The sequence below is a fragment of the Leptopilina heterotoma genome, unplaced genomic scaffold (assembly GCF_015476425.1).
Source record: "Leptopilina heterotoma isolate Lh14 unplaced genomic scaffold, ASM1547642v1 Lhet_50, whole genome shotgun sequence".
Taxonomy (NCBI): Eukaryota; Metazoa; Arthropoda; class Insecta; order Hymenoptera; family Figitidae; genus Leptopilina; species Leptopilina heterotoma.
Genome location: NW_025111108.1, coordinates 42,368 through 62,110, shown reverse-complemented (window position 1 = coordinate 62,110; position 19,743 = coordinate 42,368). Strand labels below are relative to the sequence as shown.

Sequence of the window (19,743 nt, the reverse complement as noted above, 5' to 3'; positions counted from 1 at the left end):
ACAATAGGTCTTTTTTAAAAATTTTTGCAACATATGTTCTCGTAGTAGTTTTTTGAGTAGAATCGAATGGCGCTATCAGTTTTTTATGAAAATCAATTTTTTAATTTGTTTATAACAAATTGTTTAAAAAAACTTTTTTAAACAAAATTTTTAACGTCAAAAATTATTATTAGACCCCATGCCAGGATCCCACTTGTTGTTTTTTTGATATCTGCGTTTCTGTGCCCATGGGCTCGAACGAGTATATATGCAGGCTAATTGTTTATAACATTTTTATAACAATAGGTCATTTTCAAAAAATTTTGCAACCCATGTTCTCGTTGTAGTTTTTCGCGTAGAATCAAATGGTGCTATCAGTTTTTTATGAAAATCAAATTTTCTTAATTTGTTTATTACAAATTGTTTAAAAAATTTTTTTAAACAGAATTTTTAACGTCAAAAAATATTACTAGACCCCATGCCAGGATCTCACTTGTTGTTTTTTTGATATCTGCGTTTCTATGCCCATGGGCTGGAACGAGTATATATGCAGGCTAATTGTTTATAACATTTTTATAACAATAGGTCTTTTTCAAAAAATTTTGCAACCCATGTTCTCGTTGTAGTTTTTCGCGTAGAATCGAATGGCGCTTTCATTTTTTTATGAAAATCAATTTTTCTTAATTTGTTTATTACAAATTGTTTAAAAAAATTTTTTTAAACAAAATTTTTAACGTCAAAAATTATTACTAGACCCCATGCCAGGATCCCACTTGTTGTTTTTTCGATATTTGCGTTTCTGCGCCCATGGGCTGGAACGAGTATATATGCAGGCTAATTGTTTATAACATTTTTATAACAATAGGTCTTTTTTAAAAAATTTTGCAACCTATGTTTTCGTAGTAGTTTTTCGCGTAGAATCGAATGGCGCTATCAGTTTTTTATGAAAATCATTTTTTTTAATTTGTTTATAACAAATTGTTTAAAAAAACTTTTTTAAACAAAATTTTTAACGTCAAAAATTATTATTAGACCCCATGCCAGAATCCCACTTGTTGTTTTTTTGATATCTGCGTTTCTGTGCCAATGGGCATTAATGGGTTAACGTATAACTATGAGGACCTTTTAAGCTCAAATTTGGCACACAAATGTATTTTTTAATTAATATTACAGAAAAAATATAACGGATTTAAATGGAGGTCATACTTACGAACTAGGAGGGAAATAAATAGATTTTTTTTAAATTGCAAAAATTTCTCTGTTCTCCCTTAACTTCTACATATCGTGACCTAGATAAGGACTTGTATCGAAGAACACGCTTGACGCACTGTTAAAAGCGATAATACCAGTCAAGTAGCAGAGAGGGTCTCTGGTTCGTTCACTGAATTAAATACGTATGTATACCGAATTTCAGTTCAATAGATTTATATATGTAGTAATTCAAATAAGGGGTTATTGTTATTTTTTAAAAAATTTTATATAAAAATCGATTTCCTTTTTTCATAATTCATAATAATTAAAAAAGAGTTTAATTTTGGTGTACGGAACCCTTGATTTTAGTGCGAGTGTAACTCGAACTTGTCAAATTTTTTTATTTTAGAGTCCCCACCGAAAGATAGTGGGTAAATGTAAAGTACCGTGAATACTTCAAATTTGTGCATAGCCCTTTTTTCACAATATAATCGCGGGTTACAAAGTGTAGATGCGAAATATATTAATCAGCGTTTCTTGCGAAATATCAAAAAGTGTCTTTTTAAATATATAACCTACAAAAGTATTTTTTACTAAAATATGAATTACAGTTTGTCTCCATAGGATCGTCCAAAAGACATACCAAAATAGTGCACCTGCTGTTTCAAGAGGGTTGGTCCGTTATGCTAAGTACAGGGGTAACATATGACCCTGCGTTTAGTGTTGCTTGATCACTAGCTGGAACAGCAGCTGCTAGTGTATCAAAAGTTTTTTCGTCTATACAAAACAAAATTCTCTTTATGTAATCTTTTTATAGTAGAGTATCAAGAATTGCATTAAAGTTCCAAATAAAGTTACCGCTTCTAAAATTAAATGTATTGTTTTCATCTAACCAGTATAAAAATTTTAATGTCAATTTATAATTCTCTATTCTTGAAGATTTCTATAAGATTGTATATAGGTCACTCCACTGACTTTCGTCTGGGGGTTGTTGCGGCTATATTTTGAAAAAATCTGGTTTCAAAATATGAAAAACTAGAAGACTTCCTGATTCCATTAACCACAATATTATTCCGAAAATTTTATTTTTTTAAATGTTATCATTAATCAAAAGTTGGCCTCTCAGAGTGTTATTTTGTAACCTTAAGTTTTGCACTTTTTTAAAATCGTTTTTATTCAATAATTATTTTATGTCTTATAACAGTACTTATCAAAAGCACAAATCATTTGATGGTGAATCAGGAATCGAAGCAATTAATTAACGGTTAATTTTAGGACTTGAAGTTAACCGACCAATTTCACATCACTCTATTTACACGTTGAAATTCGATGAGAATTGTATAAAATTAACATTTTTAAGAAAATAAATTAAAAAATTAATTTTTCAAAAACGAAGCAAAACATATACGTCAAATTTTAGTATTGAGTAAATTATATTACTTTTAAGCTACACGGAGAAGATTGAAATTTTAGGAGCATTGAGAAAAAAATTATAGTCTTCAGAAAATCGGAAAATTTTTTTGTGAAAAAAATTTTCGATTTCGCTTTATTAATTAAAAATAATATATTTTCATAGTAATTGCTTCGATTCCTGATTCACCATCAAATTATTTATGCTTTTGGTAAGTTATGTTATATGACATAAAATAATTATTGAAAAAAAAACGATTTTAAAAAAGTGCAAAATTTAAGGTTACAAAATAACACTCTGAGAGGCCAACTTTTGATTAATGATAACATTTAAAAAAATAAAATTTTCGGAATAATATTGTGGTTAATGGAATCAGGAAGTCTTCTATTTTTACATATTTTGAAACCAGATTTTTTTAAAATATAGCCGCAACAACCCCCAGACGAAAGTCAATGGAATGACCCATATAATTTTAACGTTTTGCTCACTTACAATTTATATTTTACAGCTCTACATCCATCAATGAAAACTCGTTGGACCTTCTTCTTTGGGGAATTAGATATTTGGACGTCAATCAAAACATCTGGCGTCGTTGATAACAGTTTTTTTTATCATTGTTAACATAAGAATATGTATATATACAATGGGGCTTTGCCCCCCTGCGCGCCAAGCTCCTGTCTCTATTTTTTATATTTATTTTAATTTTTATAAATTTCAAGTCATGTTTTCTTTATATGAATTCATCATAATAAGTTACAATAAATGATAAAAGGAAATATTAAAAAAAGAATCTGAAATTTTAAATTATGTCACAATTTTCACTCAAATTAAACAAATTTTTTTAAAATCTTCAATACTAAATTCTCTATCGATTCTTCGATGCTAATTTTTTAATTTTTGTTTATTTATATTTATTTGTTTATAACAAAGTATGAAATAATCAATATGTTGCTATAAAATAAAGTTTTTAATCTTTAAAAAATTTATAAGTACATTAAAAGTCATATTTCAGTATTCATGTAGTAAAAAAACATAATTAATTTGTTTAAACAATTGTCAAATATTTAGGTACACTATACCCTCACAGCATAAAATATTGATCGATATTCAGATTATATTCTGAGTCTTATCTTAGTAGTAGATTTCATAAAGTGGTGGATGGTAATCAATCTCAGTGGAAAAAACTTAAATGCGGTGTACCCCATGGTTCATCGCTTTCTTCGGTACTTTTTAATCTATTTCTTTCAGATCTGGGTGAACAACTAAAGTACTGTAAATATCATAAATATGCGGACGATTTCAAGTTATATCTTTCAGGACCTAATGCATCTCTTGCAGAATTACTGAAAATGGTACAAATAGACATAAACTACGTTGTCAAATGGGCAAAAAAGAATGGGTTATTACTTAACTCTGATAAGACTCAGGCTATGGTAATTTCTAATTATAATAGTCTTTCTACTGAATCCTTAATGGATCTTCCTCCACTTTTAGTAAAAAAAACACTGATTGTTTACAAAGACACAGTAAAGAACCTTGGTTTGATATTAGATCAAACATTGAGTTTTAAACAACATGTATTTAATATTTCGCGAAAGACATAATATAACACTTCGTCAACTGTATAGAAGCAAAGACTCTCTCCCTACTTCTACTCGCATATTGCTTGTTAAATCACTTATTCTTCCCTATTTCGATTATTGTTGCCTTGTTTACGATGATATTACTGATGATTTAAATGACAAATTAGAAAGAACCCTAATTGCATGCATTCGATTTATTTACCACTTACCTAAAACAGAAAATGTTACGTAATATACGATATGAGAGGTCTCTTAAACGTTGCAACTAGAAGACAGTTCTTTATGGGAAATTTGTTGTATTCAATCTTTAATAATAGAGTTCCCTTTTATCTTTACAATTTATTTGAGTTCATAAATCTGGATGAGTCGATCAATAAGATACTTCGAAGAAGAAAATCTATTCTAAAGGTACCTTCGCATCGAACATGTAGAGTGCAAAAATCATTTATAGTAAGATGTACAAGGCTATGGAATAAAGTATCAAACGAAATCAGAAGTGTAACAAAGTTTTTAACATTTAAAGTAGCTTTTTTAAAATTACTATTTAAAGACAACAATTATAAATTTAACATAACACACTGGTAGTATATTGTTATTTTTTTAGATATAGTCTACATTCCATATTATATTTTTTATTTGTTGTTAAATTTATTCATAAGTAGATAGTACATTTTGTTTTATTTTATAATTAAAAACACGTTACAACTCAGTATTAAAATCAATATTATAATTATTACTACAATGAACGTGAATATATTCAACGGATATTAAATTGTTTTTCAATGCTTTTATAGTAGTATATTATAAAAAACAACGTTAGTTCCTCGAAGGGCTTATTAGCCCTAGAAACCTGTATTTTGTTATAAATAAATAAATAAATATATATCCAGTGAAAATCCTATGGATGTCCCACAGATATCTCTAGGATATCCCATGGATATCTCCGGGACATACTGTTGGTATTTTTGATACACTCTCTAGATATCTTTTAGATATCCTGTGGACAACTTATGAATGTTAGTTAAGTAAAAATAAAGAATTGAGGGGATTAAATTTATACTGAACAAATATTGAATTTAAAATATAATATTAGGAAAATTAAAATAGATTTGTAGTATTCGTAGAACATAAATAACTGATTAAATTTTATTTATTTTATTATTAATAGTATTTATTAAAATAAATATTTTTTCTGTCCACATCTGAAGTTAGTCGTACATGTATGATTTTGTTTTGTTTCTAAGTTTGAAATGTTTATTTATTGCTTTTGTAAATAATTATAATATTACTTCTGGGACTATTGACGCTACGCGTTTTCTTCCTTCACGCTTATTCTTTAAATTGATTAGGATTTTTATTAGGTGTTTTTTGCGATTGTGCTTAGTGAGTAGCAACTAAATTAGAAGCAAGAATACAAGAGAGTAATAAGAGAAAGAAAAGATTGGTAAAGTCTGATATATAATTATTTATTTTTTGATTCATTAAAGGTTATATTTTTCATAATATATTTGTTGATTTAATTTATACCTACACGGAAAAAATTTAGGCACGTCAGCTGTACATGGTGTGTCAAAATTACTTGTACATTCATTTTGAACGCCATCTGTGCTAGTTTTGCGCAACAGGCGTACACTATGTACAGCGTTTGTGCCAAGCTTTACGTCTGCTCTCTCGAAAATGCACCGCAGACGTACATAATGAAATGCTCTTCTGCTGTCACTGACTTTTCGCATCTGACGTCCCAAAATTTTTTCCGTGTATAAATTTTATTCAGAAACACAATAAGTTGAATTTTAATAATATTCAATTGTTAAATAATTATGATTATAAAATATTTCATACATAATTTTTCGAGTTTTATTACTCATTACCGATATTGTTCACAAATTCATTCTTTTCTTTTGGGAATATTCCCGTTTCTTAATATTTTTGTAGAAAATTTACAATTTTCATAAGGAAATAATTTGCATCATTTTTATTTCTTAATGGCAATAGTTTTAATAATATTCTGTTTTTTAAAAATAAAGGAAAAAAAATGTTAATAAATTCTATTTGTCAAGTACAAATTTTAATGGAAAATGATATTAAAAATATTTGAATTTTTATATTACTTTGTGCAGTCTTCAACTAGGAGTGATTTATTTCTTTATGTTTTATAATAATTGAAGATGACCGAACAATAAAATCATCATTTTATATTTTAAAAATATTGTTACTGTAACTTCTTCAATAATATATTAACCTTTTTTTCTAAACCATCGCAGCACGATTTCGAGAAGAAACGAAAATGCAAAAAGGTATTATTAACAATGTGACTTGGCAAGATATATAAATTTATCTAGGCCTTCTCATTACTCTACAAATTAATTAATGCGGTAAAAAAAATCACAAAAAAATATATTAACTCTTTAAGGCCTAATTGAATTATTTTTCAATCAGATTCCTTCACCCTATGTAGTTTATAGTTTTTAAGGTCGCTGATTACGAATTTGATGTCATTTTTCAAAAATTCAAAATGGTGGACAAAAATTAAAAAGTTGATTTACGCTCCTAAAAATGCCTACTCCTGGGTTTTTTGATATGCAAAATTGAAAATGGAGGATCCAATGTGGCGGACCAAAATTAAAAAGTTTATTTACGCTCTTGAAAATACCTACTCAGGGGTCTTCGGGGTCGCTTATTACGATTTTCAAGTCAGCTTTGTAAAATTCAAAATATACAACAAATTCGACGTCTTGAGGCGTCTCATTTCTACGTCTATATAGATCTCGATTTAGATTCCACATAGATAGATGTTTTAGACGTCGATTAGATCTTTTATTTCTGACTTGGTTAGATGTCCGACATATTGAATTCTCCGTTTTAAGTTTAAAGAAACTGACCACGAATTCGTTATAAGCGTCCACACAAACCTCCAAGTAGTGATTTTTATGAATGCAGTTAATTTTAAAAATTTTCGCATATCTATCAAAGTTTTGGTTCATTTTAACATTTCATGAATCTAATATTCAATTTAAATATTTGAGGGTTGCGATTTCACCTCTGAGTAGACAAAGCATAGAAATATAGATTTTTGCAACAAAAAACGTCGCTGATTTTTTATTCAAACCCCTAAAAAATTAGGATATTTACAAAATAGTAATGACTGTCATGACTTCCCAGTTCTAAAGTTTTTGGTGCTATATTAAATTTACCAGTTCTATATTTTGCAAATCTGACAACAAATTTGAATTTAGCGACCTTAAAAATCCCCGAGTAACAAGTTTCAAACGAGTTTGAATCTGACATCAACTTCAGATTCAGCGATCCCAAAACCTTTAGAATACCCATTGATTCTTTAATCAAATGAATTTTAGTATTTTTCTTAGATGTATCACGACGAAAGACTGAACGAAAAAACTTTATTATAAAAGGGCTGGAATATAGGGGTAGTTTTTAAGAGACCTATTGTTTATTAACCTGGCCATTTTCGTAAAATTATTTAATATCAATGAGTGCCGGGCTGAAAAAGTTTCCTTTTCATCTAAAAAAACAAATACAAAAATAATAAAGTGAATGTGTGAATAATTAATAGACCCAAAAACTGATTGAATGTGAAAAAAGATATATATAAGAGACTTCTTTCCCTAAAAATTTTTTTTTTAAATTTAAAAATTGTTGAAGATACGTCATTTTGAATTCTAATATTAATTTTATAAAATTTTGAATATCTCGGAATATTATTTGTGGATTTTTATAATATTTGCACATTTGCGTTCCCCGACGAATTTTTCAATCTTAGATTCCTAAACGTATTTACCTAACAACTACTTTTCCTAATAGTTAATTTTTCCTAAAACTGTTTTCCTAAATCATTTTTCCGAACTCAATTTTTTTAAAGTCTTTTTTTACTATGTCTTTTTTTCCGAACAATATCATTTTTCCTAATACCTATATATTTTTATGACGATGCGATATGCGATCTGCAATTGTTTTTTTTATTGTTTTTTCAATAGCAACAAATATAAATGTCAAAAGTTCCAAAATTTTGATTGTAAATTAATATTTCGATTCTAAATTAAAAGTATAATTTATAAATGAAATAAAAAAATTTATATTTTAAATAAAAACAATGGAGATTGGTCCTCGAATTGTGGGCAAACAATTGTTTGTGGATGGATGGTTTTATATATTACAAAACAAGGATGTATAAAGATCGATATTACTTGGAGTGCAAGAAGGTTAAAGGAGGAGAGTGCTCTGCAAGAGCGATTACGCGATACGAAGGAGATAAAATTATTGATGATTCTTCGCCGGGAACTCACTAACGTTCCAGATGGAGTCCTCAGTCAATTACCGGAACGCAAAAATCTAAAAAAATCTGTAAGGTTGCGACGTCGAAAGAATTCTCCTACCATAGAGGATAAAGCTGAAATTCCCCCTAAATTTGAAAACACCAGAGGACGAGACAAATTTCTTCTATACGATTCTCGGGACGACGACGATATTCAGCACGGTCGTATTATCATGTTTTCGACAAGGAGAAATATGGAAATATTGTCAACGTGCGGAACTTGGTTTCTGGATGGTACCTTCAAGGTTACTGCCTCATACTTGTGCTTTATATGTCTTGCTTACTTTTTATGTCATATCGTCAGAGATGTTAAGTATTTCAAATAAATCCATTTCAAATGCAAAATGGAAAATACCTATTTTCATTTTGCATTTTAAATACATTTGCTTGAAACCATTTTGTATTTACATTTGAAATGGTTTTTCTCTTTATTTTGCATTTGAAAATGCAAAATGCATGAAAAATTATGTTTTTCTTTCAATTTTTATCACGCGACGCGAAAATGCTGCGCAAATGTACAGTTGTATACGTAAAGTACTGTATTATTCGTTCTTTACATTGTCAACCCTGGATAGAATTTTCATTTCTCACTTCTCAGTAAATGTTAGGTCGCTCATGAGCTCATGCTTGTTTATTATGTTCAGTCTATAGAAATCAAGTTTGTTAAAATTTTTTACATAGTCGTTACCTCTTAAAAGCTGCCAGATAAAAAATGTAAGTATGGAAATTATTGTATTGATTTATAACGAAACTGATGATGGTCAGCGCATGTAATTGACTTAATTGACTTTGTGAATTTGAGGTTAAGTTTATGAAATTTTTCAATTTTTTTTAAACACTGATTAAATATATATTAAAATAAGATCTGTAATTCTAAAAGGGATTATTATTTTCAATTAATAATCTTTTCAGGGATAAAAACGAAAATAAGCTGCCTTTTATTTTACAATATTGTTTTAAGGACGCTAAGAGAAACGATGAAAATAACGTAAACATTTCAGCTGTTTGTAAAGTATGTTCGAAGACTTTAAAAGGAAGTGTGGTGTCAACAATAAATTTCTTAAATCATTTGAAGGTAAAAATCCAATTATTTTTTCTACATTATATATTACTTGTAATATTTTACTTTTTCATTGAGTTTCTGAATTTTTCTTCTATTTTATTTATTACGTAATATTTTATGTATTCTCTTTGTACTAAATTATTTTCTAAGTTTTAGTTTAAAATAGATTTAAGTTTTATTTCCATAAATATTAGCGTGTTATTAAATTATTGCTTTTAGATTAAAGGCCATGCTGACATGCTGAAAGATTATGAAAAGTTAAAGCCCGTAAGTGTTAAGGCTACCAAAAGAAAAGCGGTTCAAGAGAATTGTACGTCGAAAACAAAAACAATGAAGCAAAGTACTTTAGGAATATCAGAAAAATCAGTCAATTTGGACAAATTAATTTTAAACTTTGTGGTTGAAACCATGTCGCCAGTGTCAATTATAGAAAATAAATCTTTTAAAGATATGTTGGAAGCAGCCAGTAAACTTACAAAGCCTCCTAAAGTCATATGTCGTCAAACGCTGAATAATAAAATTGAAGAAAATGACTTTGGTAGTGGGTAATAATTATGACGGGTAATATTATGAAGGGTAACTACTTACAGATGAACTTCACTTTTGCTTATGATAACCTGTCAAATCATAAATATACAACGACGAATTTATCAAATTACACTGGTCGACAAAAAATAACTTTTTTTCTGATTCAAAGATCGGACAAGGATATTCTTATAGGATTTTCATCGCTGAACGCGAATCTGACCTCCAAAAGTGCCCATCACGTCGAGATTTTGGGAAAAATGGACTCAAAGTCTCAAAAAATCCTGTTTTTGGCCTTTTTTTATCACGTGTAGAGAATGATGCCGAGGTGCTAGAAATCTCTAATTAGTCTTAAATTAGAGCTTGAACTGTCAACTATAAGAATCAAATCAAAAAAGCTCTGAATCAATCAAAAATTTTCATATAGCACAACTTTTTCATGTGCGCGCGCACTCTACTTTCACTCATAGAGCGGTATATAATGGCACACTTACTTATTCATTTTATTTACGCTATTTATTGTTATTTATCATTTTTGGGGTCGCTGAACGTTGCTGATTAAATGTAAGGTCGTTATTAAAAATTCAAAATGGCGGTTTCAAAATGGCGGACATAAAATTTAATAATAAATAACATAATAATAATTTTTTAATAACGACATTACATTCAATCAGCAACGTTCAGCGACACCAAAAATGATAAATAACTATAAATAGCGCAAATAAAATGAATAAGTAAGTGTGCCATTGTGTACCGCTCTATGAGTGTAAGTAGAGTGCGCGCGCACATGAAAAAGTTGTGCTATATGAAAATTTTTGATTGATTCAGAGCTTTTCTGATTTGATTCTTATAGTTGACAGTTCAAGCTTTAATTTAAGACTAATTAGAGATTTCTAGCACCTCGGCATCATTCTCTACACGTGATAAAAAAAGGCCAAAAACAGGGTTCTTTGATACTTTGAGTCCATTTTTCTCAAAATCTCGACGTGATGGGCACTTTTGAAGGTCAGATTCGTGTTCAGCGATGAAAATCCTATAAGAATATCCTTGTCCGATCTTTGAATCATTTTTAGTGTCGACCAGTGTTATTTAATCAAACTACAGGTAATCAAATATTGATTTTATTACTGAATAACGCAATAATTTTTTTAATTAAATTAATACTAAATTGATAGATAAAAAGGTTTGAGGTTTTGAAACTGTTACTAAAATGTAAACTAGGATGGAGAACTGTTATACAAAATCAGAGTTATACAGGCAAAGAAATGTAATGTACAAATCATGGAATACATATTTTTTTCTCTACTTATGAATTGAAATTAAACAGATGATGTAAGGTTATAATTTCAAAAATTGGTTAAAATTCACACTGACTATGAGTGACGATAATAAATATTCGATGAAGTAGTAAAACAATTTTGTAATTTTTTATGGTTTGTCTTCTTTTAAAATTTAATTTATTCAAATAATAAACAGGCTTACAATAAGAAAAAATAATTGCCCTTTCGTGCAAATTAAAATCGAATTTAAGAATGCTATGTTGTATCCGTTTTCATAACAGCATCGTTGTTTAACCAAGTAATTTAATTTTTAATTAACAAATTAGTAAAAAAAACAGAATTTAATTTTACCAAATACTCATCTAAATTACTATACTTTTAGAAATATTTCTACATTAATAAAATACGAAAAAGGACACGTTTTATTCTGTTATTTAATCATTGTTCGTAAATTTAAGTGTCTTATTTCATTATAACTTTATAAAAAATATAAGGTCCAATTTTGTCGATCCTGTGTAAAATTTGTAAATTTATGTATAAAAAATGTTAGAAAAGTAAAGAAACATTCAGTATAAATTTTTAAATTTTGTGTTTTACAACAATTAAATTAATTGTTAATTAATTATTAAATTATAATAATTGTTTCTAAAAGAAGAAAAATTTAAATATTAATTCTGAAAGTCTAATACATTTTCACTGCAAAATGGTTTATTATTTAAAAATCACATTTTAAAAAAGGCACTATTTTATCGAATCTTCTTTATTTTTAAAAAATGCTGGGAGGGAAATTTAAAACCATTTTATTTTTCATCTTAAAACAATTGTTATTCTATTAACTTTTCAGAAGAACAGGCGATATTGGCATTCAATGTCAGCGAATTTTACACCTAAAATGACGTGAGGCTTTTCAGAATTGTCCAGAATTTCAAGGAATTCGCCCCTATAGATAAATCCAATAGTGCATTTTTTCTTATGATATATATTTTTATTATCAAAAATGATAAAATTCTTAGTGAAGCAATAAATGTGTCGAATTTTGTAAAATAGTTTTATAATTTGATATAATAATTAAATTGGCAAAAAAATGTTGTACAATTTAAACACAGGTGTCTGGAAGGAAGAAAAAGTTTGCCTACGATGCCAAAACAATTCATTGTTACCCTCTGGTTCAGAAAAAATTGTTTTTAAGGAGCAAAAATTATTTTTAAATTATTTTGATAATTTTTATTTATGTGTGTGTTTACAGGGTTTAATTTTCTAGATACAATCGATTAAAAAGTTTTTTAAAAACAAAAAATTCAAATTTTTAACTTTTCTTTTATTTGGTTAACGATTTTTGATAACATCTATTTACATATATGTGGGCAATTTCACGTCAGATTTCAGTTTACATTTTCAATTTTGAAAAAATTTGATTTTTGAAAAGTAGACTTTTTTTCAATGGTCTACAACTCGAAAATTATTGGACTTACAAAAATTTCGTTGAGACAAAAAAAGTTTAGTTATCCTTCAACTTTTAAATGTTGTTACAAAACAAATTTTTTTAAAAAAATAAAAAATTATATAACCAAATTAATTTTTTTTAAATTTGGACGTTTTAAAAAAATTTAAAAAAAACATAGCTGGCAATGATAAAAATAGTTTGCAAAATGTTTCAGAGTGTTCTTCTTGAATTTGATGTGTTAAAATAAATTTTTAATTTTATCGTGCAAGTTTTATGCGCTCTGCACTGTGCACGTTTTTTGAAAAAATTAAAAATTTTCAAAATCCATACGATTGATTATTTATTATCGTAAGAAAAGCATAAATAAAATTTGGCAACGAAAAATAATAAAAAATGTAGAATTAGTTAAATTTTTTAAAAACTACTAGTAAAATTTGTGCCATTCAAAAATAACCATTTCTAGGGGTATCAAAATTTTGTTTACATTTTTTCACTACCTGAAATCATATTACACTATAGAAGATTAATAAAAGTAATTTTTAACTGATTTACAATTTTTATTTATTTTTCAAAAAATTTGATTTTTAAAAAAAATAAAAATTTTTTGAAAAATAAAATTTTTTTGAAAAATACAAAATTTTTGAAAATCCATATGATTGATTGTTCAGAATTATGAATAAGTATATATAAAAATTAGCAATGAAAGTTATTAAAAATTACAAGAGTAGTTCAAATTTTTATTTTTTGAAAATTATGCACAGTGCAGCGTGCGTAAAATTTGCACGCCGAGTTTAAAAATTTATTTTAACCCAACTAATAATTGTTTAATTGTTTTTGTAATTGTTTTGGCCAAATTTAAAATGTGAACTGAAATCTGACTTGAAATTGCCCACATATATGTAAATAGATGTTATCAACAATCGTTAACTAAATAAAAGAAAAGTTAAAAATTTGAATTTTTTGTTTTTAAAAAACTTTTTAATCGATTGTATCTAGAAAATTAAACCCTGTAAACACACACATAAATAACAATTATCAAAATAATTTAAAAATAATTTTTGCTCCTTAAAAACAATTTTTTCTGAAAAAAATTCCAAATCACCCCTATAAAGGGGTGTTTTTTCCATAAATGAACAGCTACGATTTTCGGGTTAAGATTTCTCTTTTCAGAGGGTGCTAAGGAACCAGTGGGTAACAATGAATTATTTTGGCATCGTAGGCAAACTTTATTTTCCTTCCAGACACCTGTGTAAAATAAAATAAATAATAGTACTTAAAAATTACTTAGAAAAAAATAAATTTGATTTTTTATATACAATAAAATAAAAGCATGTAAAATTTAAGATAAAGAATATACAAATTTTTTTAGTTTCTATATTTATTTAATATTAACTTAAAATGTCTATCAAAATTTTATAGCTTTAATTAGCTATGGTATTTAAAAAATGTTCAAGAGATTTAAGAAATAAAACAACTGATTTGGAAAAAAACCCTCAAGGGGAAAAAACCATTTATTATAATTGATTACACAGTAAAAATGGGCTAAATATATTTCATATGTATTATCGAAAAATTACAAAAATTATCCAAAAAATTATAAAATTTTAAGTTTAAAGTTTTTAATAACTTAACACTGTACTAGTATACTTTAAAGAAAAAAAATTCCCCTAAAAGCTTCCCATGATAAAAGTCAAGTGGTAATAAACGTACTTATTTTTGAAAAATTTAATATTAAAACTAAAATCACAGATAATATCTTGCGACTTGTGTACTATGTGACAAGCACTTAAAGGTATGCCCCTACTTCTGTAGGTACCAAACCAATAATAAAATTTGACAGTACTCACAGGATTAATATGGTTGTTTTTTATATGCTTTTTATCATTAAAAAGTTTTAAACCATAGTTAGTGGTACCCAGATATTTCTGGCATCCATCTAACGAAATCTTTTAAATCTCTGGCTCGGATATTATTACCTTGCATAGTGACTTTTTGCTAAAACTAAAGTGATTAATTAAACTCACTAAAATCTCTTCTTTATAGTCTTTTGGATAATTTTTGGACATTTCTCAAAAAAGTCATTTCGATGGACCACAAAATATTAATTTCATTGTTTTTTTAAACTAAACATCAATTTAAACTGCCATGGAAAGAACTAAGTCCAACATTTTCACTTGATTGGGATCATTTAGTGTAATTTTCCTAAAGCTTTTTTAATAATAATGAATTGTTTGTTGTTCTAGAGGTGTCCATGAAAAACATTAACTGTTAACAAGTCGCTAACCGATAAGCACACGAATTCTTCATTAATTTTAATTTCGTAAGCCATTACTACCATATTGTGCTCAACAGTTTGAACTGTGCGGCAAACGAAAAGCGGATTCTCATTTCCCCAGACAATTGCGTGTAAGGCAACAAATTGAGGTAAATTTTCTTCATTGTAGCCTGTTGCTAAAAAACACTTTAAGGGGATATATTTTATGCCATTTATTTGCACCCAATTCACAATTTGCAAACGTCTAACATCGGGAAACAATTCTTGAAAACTGGTGTAATCGATTGGAACCCACTTTTTAGGACCTCTAATTACATCTCTGCTTAAATCTCCATTTAATATATATGTTTGACGCAACTGGTGTTTCTTCGCAAGCGTCAATGGTAAATTTTTATACGTTCGCAGACATTGAGCAATTCGTTTAGAAACTTGATGGAAGGCTTCTGGTCTCATGGTTTTATATAGTCCTAAAGGTCCATGTTGCAAAATCTTACTTACTCGGTGCAGCAGGTAGTGCTGTTTCGGAATTAACGGTACATCATAACATGACTGAAATGTTTCAAGATATTCGGAGATGCAACTATCCAAGTATCCTAATGTTGAATCATGTATTTTATCTGCATGCGAAATAAGTATAATTTCAAGCATTTTTAGATAATTATCTAACGATGGTAATCCTGCAGGAACTTTATCTGAAATTATTAATGGCAACATTGTAACCAACTGTGCCATTTGAGACGCATTTTGTTTAAATCCTTCATTTAAATCCATTATCTGATTTTGGGCAATGATTGATGGTTTTGCAGATTTTTCTGTGTACCCGTAATCATAATCTGATATTCTTCCATTCAGCTCATTAAGGGAAATCAACTGTAGAGTAAAACAAATTTCTTTCAGAAAGAGCTTTATCGTTCGAATACAAATTCCCAACCAATCATCATGGTCTAAATCTGGTGGTGTAGATTTTAAAGGATGGCATCCTTGTAATAAAGTAAGTACACTTCTTCTATTAATGCCATACGCTGTTTTGAGTTCTTCTTTTCTGCGTCCAACAGCGTTCTCAATTTCTTCGACTTGACGATCATACTCTTCTGGTGTTCGGATCAGCGTCGGATCTTTAGCACACATCGTTCTTACTTCATCTAGTGATGCATTACATACTCCACAAGGGTGAGATGCTATAAATGATTATTTCCAGCCACACAACATATGTACCCCAAGGTTATCACCATTTATTACTGAAAGTGTTCCATAAACCATCTCACCGTTGGACAACCGAATACCATTTTCTACTTTCTGAATGTCTTTCACAATATGCTCCAAAATTGTATTCATCCCATAAGTTTTTATATGCGGATTTGAGACAATACCAGCTAAATTAATAAATTTCAGCTGTGATCTATGTTCAGGAGATATATCTTCGTCCATCCAATAAAACATTCCTAGCTTGTTTGAAGACGATGATTTACTACCAACTGCATCACACATATCAACTTCGTCGAAGTACAGTTTTATTAATCTGCAATTGGGTCTCAGGTTTCTATATTCATGATTTTGGATATGCGTCCCATCCATGTAAGTTTCCATGATTCCATCCTCACGTCTTCTTTGGAATCGTGAAACATTGTAAAATGAATCATTTTCAAACCACTTAGGAAGAACTTCACTAATAGGGATGTGAATAAATTCATCTTTTTTTATTCTAATTGGTTGATTTCCGTCAACAGTAGCTGTGCCGTATGGAACAAATCTCTCACCCAGTTTGACTCTTTGAGGCTGTACGACATTGTATTTTTGTTTAAAATACATATCTTGATTGTAAATTGTATGTAGTCCTTGATTGCGATCAACACTGTTTCTTATTTCGTCAACATTAACATAGTTCCTTAACAGAATACCATGGTTTTCCTGCAATTGAATTTTAATTTTATTTATAGTGCGATTAACGTAGAATTGTACTACATCTTCCATTTGTGTTGTAATATTTAGCACATCATCATTAGTCGCACGTGTGAAACTCCTTAAGTAAAGAAGCCATCGTCCAATCATCTCTTTTTCCGGATTATCAGGTACATCGTCAATGTCATTATCTTGGTTCTCAATTTCGCTTTCGTCATCATCATCCGAAAAGATATTTTGATGTTGAACATCAGGAACAGGATCCTCGTCCATGACTGCAAATATTAATATAAATTCATCAATTGAAAAATCGTTTAGAATTTGTATAGAAAATTCTGTACATAGAGTAAAGATCTTAATGATTAGAACGTCCAAAGGCCAACTTAGCCTGCAAGAAGCCTCTATTTTTAGGTTATAAAATTAATATTAATTTAGTACAAAGAAATGCATATTTAAGATAGAAAAACTTATTTTTGGTCACAAGTATAGAAAATTGACTTAAATTAAATTTTCTTAAATTCTATTAAAGAACTAAGTAGTTTTTTTCACCAAAAATCAATCATGAAATTGATAACTTTATCATAATAATGTCAATTGTAATGTCACTTCGTATTTATATTCAATTTAAAAATATTTCCGGTCAGTCAGGGTAAGACAAAAAAAATTTATTTATCAAATTTAGGTAAACTATACATTGCGTTTGTCTAAATATTGACAACAAAATTTATTTTGATATAAATTTAAGACTTTTTATTTATGAAAATTAAAAATCTCGAAATATGCATATTATAGTAGGCTTACATTTAAGGCGTTCTTTGAGCAGGGTAAACTTTGAATCTCAAATTTTCTCTATACTTTGACATTTTGTTGTCTTAGGGTCTTTTATAAAATGGGAAAATAGTTTTGCAAAATTTCAATTATTTTGTAAGATATTGTTATTTAAACTTCGGAGTCACTTTTTCTTCAGACATTTTTATTTAAAAATCTATAGTAGGTAGAAAAAAGTATTTAATATGAAAATTGTAGGTAATTTATTGAGTTTTAATATTTTATTGGAAAATAAATATTTTGCTTTTTACAAAATAATTTATTGAAACAATAATTTTTAATATTTTGTTTACTCGAAGTCCATAAAATTTTTTAACAAAAAATATTTAAATGAAAGTTTATAATGTCCTTAAAAATTCTTAAAAATTACAGAGAGGTGTTTTTGATATTCGTGAAAAATTAATTTTTTAATTTTGTGTTGCATGGCCGGACTCAAGGAGTGTAAGTACATTTACATTCTTTGTTATTGTTATTAATTGCAATTTTTTACAAATATTTAACAAAACTTAAAAAATTTGTTACTTTTTTAGTTTGTAAACTTAGATCATTTTTTATGCAGGGTATACGGTATTATATTAAATAACAAATTTTAAATAGGAAAATTTACTTGTTTCAAAATTAATGTTTTTATATTAAATATTAAAATTTTCTTTAAATGTAGTACAACTTGGTAGTAAAATTATTTATTTCTAGAGTACAGTTACTACTTCAGAAGTAGATTTTTCTAGTTTTTAGGAGGAAATTTTCTTGAGTTATAAAAGAAGTTATTTTGGAAATGAATAATATATTTTCATATAAAATATTATTAAAATAATTTCCCTATAATTTTCATAATGAATAATTTATTATAACTTGTAGAATTCGAAATTAAAATTGTTAAAAAAGTGATATAAAAGTTTAAATAACAATATCCAGGGTGTCTAATATTTTCGTTCAACAAAATTCCCGGTTTTTCCCGGATATATCCTAATTTTTTCCTGGTTTTTGTTCTCATCAAATTTCAATTTGATTTTGAACATAAATAAATCTTTAAATTTGTTGAAAATAATGTTTTTTTTCAATAATTTTAATTGAAAATTTGGAAAATAATTGAATTAAACAAAGAATTTTTTCAATTCTTTAAAAATAGACTTGTCTCTTTATAATTGTAATTGAAAATTTTATTTTTCAATTTTATTTAAATTAAATTGATAATAATTGAATTTCTGCAAAGAATTTTACTATTTATAAAAATAATTGAATCCTTCTAAAGAATGATATTTTTATGAAAATAATTTAATTCTTGTGAAGAATTTTATTAAAATTTGTTAAAATAATAAGCAGCAATAATTAATTATTTACTTAATAAGTAATAAACATTAAATTTGCTCAAGAAATAGATAAATATCATTTATTTGAACATTCAGAAATTTGAAATTATAAAAATTTAAGAGGAGTTCAATAATTATAATTATTGAATAATAATAGAATAATATAATTTTTAGAAGAAAAAAATTGATTCATAACTGTAAGAGGGACTTTAAATTTTAAGAATAAAATTATAATTACGGTCACTAACTTCCCTTGATTATTTTCTAAAAATTTAAATAAAATTCTTTAAAAGAATTCAATTACTTTTCAAAAAATGTAAAGAAATTTCAACTATTTCAAAAATTTTCAATTATCTGTTTAGGACAATTCAATTATCTTGAAACAATAGAGTTTAAAAATTACAACAATTACAAACAAATTAAAATAATAAAACTTTTTTAATTTTGGTGAAAAAATTTCCGGTTTAGTATAAAATTCCCGGATAAATTAAATTCCTGGTTATTTCCCGGTTAGTAGACACCCTGAATATCTTGCAAATTAATTGAAATTTTGCAAAACTATTTTCGCAATTTATAAATGACCCCCTAAGATAAGAAAATGGCAAAATATGAAGAAAATTTG

General features: G+C 27.5%; 2 protein-coding genes across 8 annotated transcripts in view; both read left to right on the top strand.

Moving 5' to 3' along the window:
• Positions 1-3,421, top strand: part of LOC122507649 (glucose dehydrogenase [FAD, quinone]-like) — a 404,897-nt gene extending 401,476 nt beyond the window's left edge. For all 6 annotated transcript variants that reach the window (XM_043620473.1, XM_043620470.1, XM_043620469.1 and 3 more), the window contains one exon: positions 3,090-3,421. In XM_043620473.1, coding sequence (XP_043476408.1) covers positions 3,090-3,177 — 88 coding nt within the window. In that variant the 3' untranslated portion in view covers positions 3,178-3,421. The remainder of the gene's footprint in view (positions 1-3,089) is intronic.
• A 5,068-nt stretch (positions 3,422-8,489) lies between these two features.
• Positions 8,490-10,299, top strand: LOC122507647. 2 transcript variants are annotated; one of them, XM_043620466.1, is made up of 3 exons: positions 8,490-8,742; positions 9,410-9,572; positions 9,780-10,299. In XM_043620466.1, exons 1-3 carry the CDS (start codon positions 8,729-8,731, stop codon positions 10,107-10,109), a joined length of 507 nt encoding a protein of 168 aa, XP_043476401.1. In that variant the 5' UTR covers positions 8,490-8,728; the 3' UTR covers positions 10,110-10,299. The 2 variants fall into 2 exon arrangements, with proteins under 2 accessions (XP_043476401.1, XP_043476402.1); XM_043620467.1 differs by lacking the exon at positions 8,490-8,742 and adding an exon at positions 9,107-9,211.
• The last annotated feature ends 9,444 nt before the right edge of the window (positions 10,300-19,743 follow it).

What these genes read in the sequence shown, in the direction of transcription:
- LOC122507647 (XM_043620466.1), top strand. An exon ending in ATTTCTTAAATCATTTGAAG is followed by an intron (nt 9,573 to 9,779) that starts GTAAAAATCCAA and finishes TATTGCTTTTAG; the next exon opens with ATTAAAGGCCATGCTGACAT.